General features: G+C 39.1%; 1 protein-coding gene across 2 annotated transcripts in view; it reads right to left on the reverse strand.

The window, feature by feature from the left end:
- The window catches only part of TFB1M (transcription factor B1, mitochondrial), a 57393-nt gene extending 48560 nt beyond the window's left edge, over positions 1-8833 (reverse strand). Inside the window, exons 1-2 of one of the 2 annotated variants that reach the window (XM_006197707.4) lie at positions 8624-8833; positions 5585-5736 (exon numbers count right to left, since the gene is read on the reverse strand). In XM_006197707.4, the coding sequence (XP_006197769.1) occupies positions 5585-5736; positions 8624-8756 (285 nt within the window). In that variant the 5' untranslated portion in view covers positions 8757-8833. Of the gene's footprint in view, positions 1-5584; positions 5737-8304; positions 8450-8623 lie in introns of those variants that run through there. The other variant, XM_072966094.1, reaches the window with a different exon arrangement.
- Positions 8834-9810: the final 977 nt, after the last annotated feature.

The following is a 9810-nucleotide window of genomic DNA, read 5'->3' on the forward strand; positions in this document are numbered from 1 at the left end:
AAACTATAAAATATCTAGAAGAAAACAAAGGAGAAAGCCTTTGTTTGGGTTTTGGCAATTTTTAAAAAAAAATTCTCAAAGTACTGTGACTTTGAAACATGCATAACTTTCATACACTTAGACAGGGTAAAGTGGAAGCAAATTAACTTCATTTTGAGAATTCAGCGTTAGAATGATCTTGCTAAGACTAGCGTTTAAACAAGCTTCCTTACTGAAAATATTTTAGGGACACCTTCATAATTTTTCTGCTCATTGTAAGGAACTAATATTACCTAGTGGTTCATAGGGATTTATTGTAAAATTTTAATTTCAAATTGTAGATTTGGATCAAGGTTCATGCTCCTCTCATTGTACAAAAAGACCAAAGTGAGACTTCTGTCTTTCATTGTTATTTTTGTTCTGTTATTGAGTGTTTAGGACAAGAGAGCAAGTTCTGGAAGAGTTTATAATTTGGTTCACCTGGAGCAGACAAACGAGGAGGTGCTCTGATCACCAAATTAAGGCCTCTACTTAATTGACCCCTGGAGAATTGGAGAGGCTTTTCTTTCTCTCCTTCCCATTTACATCATCCCTTGGTATCTTCAGGGGATTGGTTCCAGGACCTGCCAAAGATACCCAAATTTGCAAATACCCAAGTCCTATAATCAGCCTTCTGTATCAGTTCAACAGCAACACCCTCCAATTCAATGAACCTCAGATCATGCAGCACAGTATGTATTTACTGAAAAAATCTGTGTATAAGTAGACCCATGCAGTGCAAATCCATGTTGTTCAATGATCAACTGTAATCTGAAAACCACAGGATCTTATGTCACTTATGATTCTAAGAATTTGTACATTATTTAGAAAATAAGCTTTCAAGTCAATATTCAACTTACAAAAATTACGATATAATTAACATATAACATGTTAGCTTCAGGTGCAGAACATAATGATTAGATTTATGTACACACTGCAAAATCATCACAATAAGTCTAGTTAACCTCTATCATGACAGCTACAAATTTTTTCCTGTAATGAGAACTTCTTAAGATTCACTCTCTTAGCAACTTTCAAATATACAATACAGTATTATTAACTATAGTAAGCATGCTGTACATTACATCTCCAGGACTTATTTTATAACTGGAAGTTTGTATCTTTTGACTAACTTCACCCATTTCACCACCCACTCCCAACCCTTGGCCCCTGGCAATCACCAATCTGTTCTCTGCATCCAGGAGTTCACTTATGTTTTTGTTTTGTGTGTGTGTGTGTGTTTTAAGATTCCACATCCAGATAAAACATCTAGAAAAAAATGCAGGAGAAATTCTAAGTTTTGGTTTTGGCAATTATTTTAAAATTTAGATGCAAAAAGCATCAAGTTTTAAAAAATGGATAAATTGTATATTATAAAAACTAAGTTTTCCTCGCCATAAGACACTGTTAAATTCTACAAAAATGAAAAGGAAAGGCACAGCTGAGGGGAAAGCACTGCAAAACATGTATGTGACAAAGTGCTTGTACCTAAACTATATAAAGATCTCTTACAGTAATGAAAAGACAAACAAAAATTAAAAACTGCTCAAAGTCTGCAAAAACAATTCCCCCCCAAGAGATACAGATGGCAAATAAGCACATGAAAATATGTGTAGAAACATTATTTACTAGGGAAATGCAAATAAAAACCACAGTGAATACCACTACGTATACATTCAGATGACTAAAATTAAGAAGACTGACTATACTAAATGTGAGCAGGCATGTGGAGTAACTGGAACTCTTGCACAACTGGTGGGAATGTTAAAAAGTAGAGCCACCTCGTAAAACTCTGGTAGTTTCACAAAAAGTTTAACCCACACCTACCACAGGACCTAGACATTCTAAGCCTAGTACTTTACTCACGAGACATAAAAAAGTATATATCCACACAGACCTGCATGTAAACGTCCGTCACAGCTGTGTGATAGCCAAAAGGTGGAAACAGTCCAACGTCCACCAACTTTGTGAGTGAATGCACAAACCTGGTATACTCCCAGAACAGAACACTAGGCAAGCAGTAAAAAAGAGCAAACTACTGAAAAAGCACCCCAACATGGATGAATCTCAATGTGATTAATGCTCAGTAAAAGACATCAGATAAAAAAAGCACCTACTGTATGATTCCACTTCTACAAAATTCTAAAAAATGGAAAATCATCTATAGTGACAGAAAGCAGATCAGTGGTTGTCAGAGGAGAGGGAAGGAGGAGGGATGGATTACACAGGAACATAAGGAATCTTGAAGGTTATAGATGGTCTTTATCTTGATTGTAGTGATGTTTCATATGATTACAGTTTTCAAAAAAGTGACTTGTACACTTTTAATATGTGCAGTTTACTGAAACAACTACCTCAATAAAGCTGTACAAAGTACTTAGTGTGGTAAACTCTCAATAAATATCAGTTATTATGATTATTATTAATATATAAAATCTTTAAAACAAACAGAAAAAAAAAAGAAGCGTCCAGATTACTGATCTGAAGTAATTACTTATGATGTTACCTTCAATTCAGAAATGCGGGGAAGAACTCATTAAGGCCTCAAGCTCCCCAAAGCGTCAGAGAATCTCACTCCCCTCCAAGGCACAGTCTACCCAGCCATAAAAATGTCACAACAACGAATGACCAAAAGATAACAAAAATCCTGGAAACACAATCACAAGAAAATGCTACAACATAAAGAAATCCCAGATGTCCAATGCTGTTTGATGAGTCGGAGCAAGCTCTGATGTTTCCACTGCACTGGGGATTTTCTAGTGCTCCAAAGGAGTAACATTACTTTTCTCCTACACTTCTTCCCAGAGGAGCAGTCTCCTGATCAGTCCTTAATTACCGGAGGTGCCCAAGGCATGAAGATAATTTAATTGATGACTTATTTTGAAAAAACTGTTACTGGGTGCCCACTAAGTATAAGGCGCTCATTCAATCCATAACAATCCTATGAGCAAACTGAGGCACAGAGAGAGATGGTTACTTGCCCAAGGTCACGTAAGTAGCAAATGTTGGAGCCTGAAGTCAAACATAGGCAGTGTGATGCTAGAGTCTGTTCACTACAAAATCACACATTAATACTTTCACATATGAGGCACGTTTTCTTATGTTACAATTTGTTGACAGGGAAGCCTATACATTATCACTATGTTCTTTCCCCTAAGCTGCCTCGTGATAATATTTTAAGAGTTGAATTAAGCTACAAATGACATACTTTCAGATAGAAGACATTTCATAAATTATTACAATTTCTTTAAAAAGTAATTCTATTAGCTTAGATATCACTAAAATGGAATCCTTAAAATAGATCACTCTCCTGCCTTTACTCAGTTTTATGATTAATTTAGTACCTCTGAAAGAACGTGGTTTTACATATTGAAACATTCTTTACAGGAAAAAGAAGTCTATTTGATATTTTAGTACCCAACATTTCTTTTTAAGGCAAATTTCTTTCCTGCATATAAGACACTAAAAATTAATTTTGCTTCTTCTACAAACACAGCTAAGTCAAATATACATTTCCTGCACAGTAATTTACCTTGAAATTAACCTTCATATTTAGAAAAAAGTGCACAAAACTTCGATAATCAATGCTACACAATTATTCACTTTCACCATTAAATGATATTAAATAATTTAATCAGATAATTAGATAAATACATACAAAGACAGTCCATCTTTTTATTCCCCATGTGAGATATTACTGAACAGCTGCTATGTGCCAGGCACTTTCCTATGCTGTAGAGATAAAGCAGGGAACAATACAGATAAAATCTCTACCCTCATGGCACTTACACTCCAGATGGGGCAGACTGATGACAAACAAGCAAGAACATACAGTGCGTCAGATGATGAGAAACCTTACAAGACAAATAAAACAAGGCAGGGGTTAGGAGGGCAGGGACTGGGGGAAGGACAGCTGAGACGTGTGCCGCTGCCTTTTACAGTCCGTCTTCAAATAGCTTTAGTTGCGATCAAAGAGAATTTGTAAATTAAGATGGCAGTGAGGAATCTGATTCACCTCTTTGCCTAATGACAAAGAACTACACATCACAGAGGATGAGACTTAAGGTTAAGATGTCTCTTTCAAGGCAGAAAAGTCAGATGAGTATTCCCTTTGCCCATAAAAGGGCTGGATGAATAAACCTGCAGGGAATTATGTAGTGTTATTCAGTTTCTTTTCATCACCTCATGATCTCACCGAAAATAACAATATTACCACTTCCACTTCCAACGGACACACTGTTCACTAAAGAAGTGGTTCAAAGCAAAAATCACTATTAAAATATCAAAAATATGTACCATATAATAATCCCCAAATAAAGCTATTAATCTGAAACAAATTCTGTTGATAAAGGCTGGCAAAATAAGATGAAATCAAGTATTTTATGATTTTTTAAAGCATAAAAACTGGAGATAGCAAAATAATGAGAACAAAATCACAGTTTCTTAAAAAGAAAAAAAAAAATCAGAGGCATGAACACAAAGCCCTAGATTTTCAAACAAATTTTCTCAAGCTGGTCTGGCAGAAATTAAGCACTTCTCCATTAATCCATATGAAAGTATTAGAATGTACTAATTTTAAACCAATTTGTCCTCTTATATAAAAGTAACAATGCAGACAATTTTATTATTCCCTCGGACTCCCCTAATAAATTGCTACTCATATGAACAAAAGGCTAAGGGCTCTTTTACAGTTTCAGAATTACAGAGAACTCAAACAAAAACCCTTAAGCCATGAAGTGCCCCAGTGAAGAATTCCCTTTACAAGATCCCTGATATAATCTGTTCCACTGTTTGCCACTGTTTTAAAAATTAAGCCCCTCATTTTAAATCCACATCTGCCCCCCCTTAATCCTTACCTATTTGCTCTAGTTCTTCTCTAGAGAAGATCAAAACAAGCTTATCCTCTCCACGGCAGCCTTCGACAGGCAGCTATGAATCCCTGCACTCAAGGCTTCTCTCCTGCTGAAACACACCTAGGTCCTACACATATTTCTCGCATGACATTGCCTACTGTTTAAAAGATGCACGTATCATTTCATTCAAACCTCATCTTAAATCTATAGGTACAGTGGTGTAACTTGATTTCTTCACTTATAAAATCCTATTAGAAGAAGGCCTAAGCTGAATGCCCAAGTCCCTCTCAACGAAGCACGTCTTCTCCATCTTTTGCTTATAGAAACGATTTTCCAAATTTTAAAGATGCTCTCAGAAGTCATGCCAATAACTGAGTCATTATTGCCATTACTTATTTTTACTTAATTTTGAAGGAATGGGCGACATGCACAGCTATTGGTAGATAAGAAACAGTTTGTTTAGCATCAATGTATAAAGCAGGTTTATTCAAGCTGTGGTCAACAGTCCACATGTGCCAATGCTGGCTAGAAATGCAGATTCCTAGGCCTTCCAGACGAAGGAATCAGAATCTCTGGAATGAGGCCTGGAGATCTGCAACTTGAGGAGCAAACTATATAATCCTGGGATACCCTGGGGTCTAAGAACCATGGTCTAGTCTAAAGATGTAAATTGGGTTTGTGCCCTCTAAAAAAGACACGTTTCAGTTTCTCACCTGTAATCCAGGGATAAATCGACTATCCTTTTCAACCACCAGGAGTTCAGTGACACTGGCATTCAGAATGGATCTCGTGATCCCCCCTGGCCCGGGGCCCACTTCGTAAACATAAGCATCTGTCAGGTTGCCAGCCTTCCTCACAATTTTATCTGGGAAAAGAAAGTTCTAGTCGATTACCTTCGCAAACTTCAACACATGGACTTTAAAAAGAAAAATAATCTATTCAAATTCTTATCAGCCATTCATTACTCAACTAATCTTTACATAAAATTTTATCTGATAATTTAACTATCAACCTAAACCAACAGATAGTGGCCATTCAATATTCTACCACATAACTGCTGAATTGCATCAGTCCCTTAATAAAAGGAGAATTACCACGACAAATTTCCTGAACCTAAAGTTAGCTAATAGGTTATTTTCTATCTGTTTCTCTGTCAAACCAATTGAGTCCTATGGATTGTCTGGATAAGCCTGAACGACTTCTCTATAGTTGTTGAACATCAAATAGTAGAATAAACAAGACTAGTTTCATATTCAGAATTTCCAAGGTTGCTAGCTTAAAAATCCAGAAGCAGAAAGTCCTGGCAGTTTCCATTTTTACCTACAGATGTCTAGCTGTGGTCAATATGGCAATGGTAGCATGTTCCTAGCTCACTGGACTTGCAGAAATTTGTATTCTTGGTCATTTTCAGGAAAAAATCAAATTTAGCAGTCAAGTTTTTTTTTTAAGCTTTGCAAACATTCAAGTTGATATGGGAAAATTAATTTTTTAATTAATCAAGTTCTTTTAAGTCAGCAGACCTTAAGACCTCCTTGAAAAGCAGATCACCGATTATCACTTCTGGATAAACATACAATAGGCTGGTCATATTATTGACTGAGGTATTAAAATCCAAGCAATTGGGCCTCCTGTGCTAGTGGAAATTCAGCCACTGAAAACAAACCAGCACTTCCTTGCACTATTCACTGACACCGTACAGTCTCATTTCTGCATCCTGTTTTTGATGGCCTACTTTTGTAGGTTTAGAGGTAGAAAGTCTCTCAATCATCCCAACATAGTTTTGTCTTTCACCGGGTGCCAGGAGAAAACTAGCATCCACTGACCATCTATTTGTTACAGGTGATTTACATGCTTTCTCACAGCAAATCCTTACACCACATTAACTAAGAACTACTACCCCAATTTCCCAGTTCTCTGAACTTTCCAGTTTCCATGTCCATTATTTTACTTGAGTGAGCTCACCAAGAGAACAAATGGAAAAGGGACTCCAGCTCAGATGTAAATTCTAAAACCAACCCTCCCTCCATTAAAGCCAATGCCTCTCAGAGGGAGCAGAGATGCTACATTAAGCACAGGTATTATGGAGTGATTTTATATTCCCATTTTTTTCAATGGAAAGCTATAACAGTAGGTAGGGCTGTCGGTCAGCCTTAAACTTTCCAGGCACATTCAAATACAAATGAGTATCAAAGAGGCACTGTCAAGTCACTAAGCTTGGGGTTCCATCTTGCATTGCTCACACACACAAGTACCTTAATTTCCCTTCACTTTGGTTCCCGTGTAAGAGGGAATAATAGTACCCAGGTTCCGGAATTTATTCCTGAGAGCGAATACTCACACAAGAACATGTATATGAAGAATTTTTTAAAATATAAAAGTCTTAAATATATATATATATATATATATATATATATATATATATATATATATATATATGCCTCAGGACTTCTAGTCCCGAGAACGGTGCTTTTTATACACAATGTGTCTAATGACTAGCAGAAAAGGCTGGTTCTGGTTACTACTAGGACCGAACAATTTTAGAGGTGGGTAACTTTTTAAAGTTCTTGTAGTAGAGCCCTCCTCCAATTAAAGGATGAGAAAACTGAAACTAAGTTTACCCAGTTATAGTGTCACTGTCAGGGCCACACTGCTACTCTATGTCCAAGAAATAAATCGTCCTGACCATGCTCTGTAGACTTACTTCATCTCATAGAAAAATGAAATCTGGGGGTGTGATTTACTGATCCTTTCATTTTCTAAAGAAGGGCCAAACAGAATGAAATATCAAAACGTCAAAAGGGGGAAGGGTATTGCTTAGTGGCAGAGCGGGTACTTAGCATACATGAGGTCCCTGGTTCAATCTCCAGTACCTCCATTTAAATACATACATACATACATACACACATACATACATACCTTAATACCCCCACCAAAAAAAGAAAAAAGGTTAAGTACTCCAACCTTGTATCAGTGGACATATTTGTAATACATCTTATTCTTGCAATATCATCTTTTAGAAGAAACCATCACTAAGAAACAGTGGTGGTATAGTACAAACATTTGTCAAAACTTTTACTGTGCACTTCAAACTGGTGAATTTTATTGCAGCCAAGTTTTACTTCATAAAAAGTGACTTAGAACAAGGAGCGGGAATGTTGACTAAAATGTAAGCTCCTTGGGGACAGACTGCCTTGTTCACGCCCATACCCGATCTTCAGCTCTAGCACATAATGGCTCATTCAATATGTATTTACCGAACGAATATCTGCGCCCGCGAGGATTTCTTAAGACTAAACAAGTTAAACGTTTAAATAACGAATCCTATGAAACTGATACTCTTTCAACGTGTTACATAAAATCCCTGCACTAATTGGACTGTATAAAAAGCCAATCTAGTCAGCACGTGCAGTACCATTTTATGTTGTTAACATACCGAGATTCCAAAGTCCATAACCGCCCCTCAAGAAACGCGAACCCTTCCTCCCCGAGTGTTTGCTGGGCGTCTGCAAAATCGGCCTTCAAAAGCCCACGGCAAACGCCCGTGAGCAAGGAACGCAGTCCCACGTTTCCTGGCCGACGGGACTCGGCGTTCTTTCAGTACAAAGCGGCAGAAAGGCCGGACCTTCTGCTCCAACCACCCGCCCATCTGCTCCAACCCCGTCACCCGCCCGTAGGGTCCGCGCGAGGTACCCTCGCCCCACGCCCCCAGGGACGCGGAGGAGACCTCCAGGGAGGACCAATAAGCCAGCCACCTGTCAGCCTCAAGTCCAGGAGAAAATTCTGGGATAGCTGTTTCACTGCTTTCAGTTTAAACAACTTAATGATTTCTCGAATCGTGGGCAACGGCGGGAGACGGAACGTGTTGAGCGTCCTCGTAGCAGCCATGACCCCCAGCCGGACAGTACAGGTCGCACACCGGGCCTTCCCCGCTGTTCTTAAACTACGGGCGGGGGAGGAGCCTGGGGCTCTACGGCCCGCCTCCGAGCCTAGCTCATTGGTCAGGTGTACGCCGCCGGAAGCGATGGAGCAAACAGGAAATCCGGGCGCACGCAAAGCGCATGCGCCGCGCCCCGCTAAGCGCGGTGCAGGCTGGGGACGCGCTGCTTTCCGCACGTGAGGGTAGTGGAAGTCCTTGGTCCTGGCCTCTCGTGAGTGGGCGGTGCCCGAGCGGCCCGGCGGGCGGGGCCTGGGCAAGAACAGGGAGAGGCGGATCCAAGGATTGGGGGAGCCCAGTAACCCGCAGGCTGATGGGCGTTCCTACATGTCCGTGAATGGTCGCGGGCGAGGCGGTGATACGAGGCGAAACTACTAATTGCTAATGGTTCTCTTACGGTTAGATGCTTTTAGAACGTCAGCCCTGCCAGTGCGGGATGGCAGGCTTCTAACTTCTCTTAGTCTTAAGTTGTTGTTTTTTAAAATCTGTTCAATGGACATAATGTCTGCTTTAAGGTTATGACACTGAGTGAGAGGTCGCCTGGTGTGCAAATTAAGCACATAGTGCAATACGTGTCAAGTGGTAAGCCGGCTATCAAAGGTGGCTGTTACCGTTATAATTACCTAGCAGATGAATGTAGCCCTGAGGGGTTAAACATTGTCAACACAGCTTGTTAGTGAGGGAGCCAAAAGTAGAATCCAACCAATACTTCTGCCCCTTCCAAATGTAATCGATGAGAAAACCCGCTTTATTTAGTACTTTTAGATTTTAGGAAGTGTTTTCGTGTATATATCAAACATTTGTTTTTGAACCTTTGACAGTTTTGTGAAATGTATAGGATAAATATTACTAGTCTCCGTTTAGAGCGGAAGAAACAACGACTTTGGAGAGGTGATATGACTTAATGAAATTCACAAAGCTGAAAAACTGAACTCAGATCCAAATTAACTTTCCTGACGTGTGGTGGCTGCTCGTTCTACTAATCTGATTTTGCATTGAGTATTG

The sequence above is a fragment of the Vicugna pacos genome, chromosome 8 (genome assembly GCF_048564905.1).
Source record: "Vicugna pacos chromosome 8, VicPac4, whole genome shotgun sequence".
NCBI lineage: Eukaryota > Metazoa > Chordata > Mammalia > Artiodactyla > Camelidae > Vicugna > Vicugna pacos.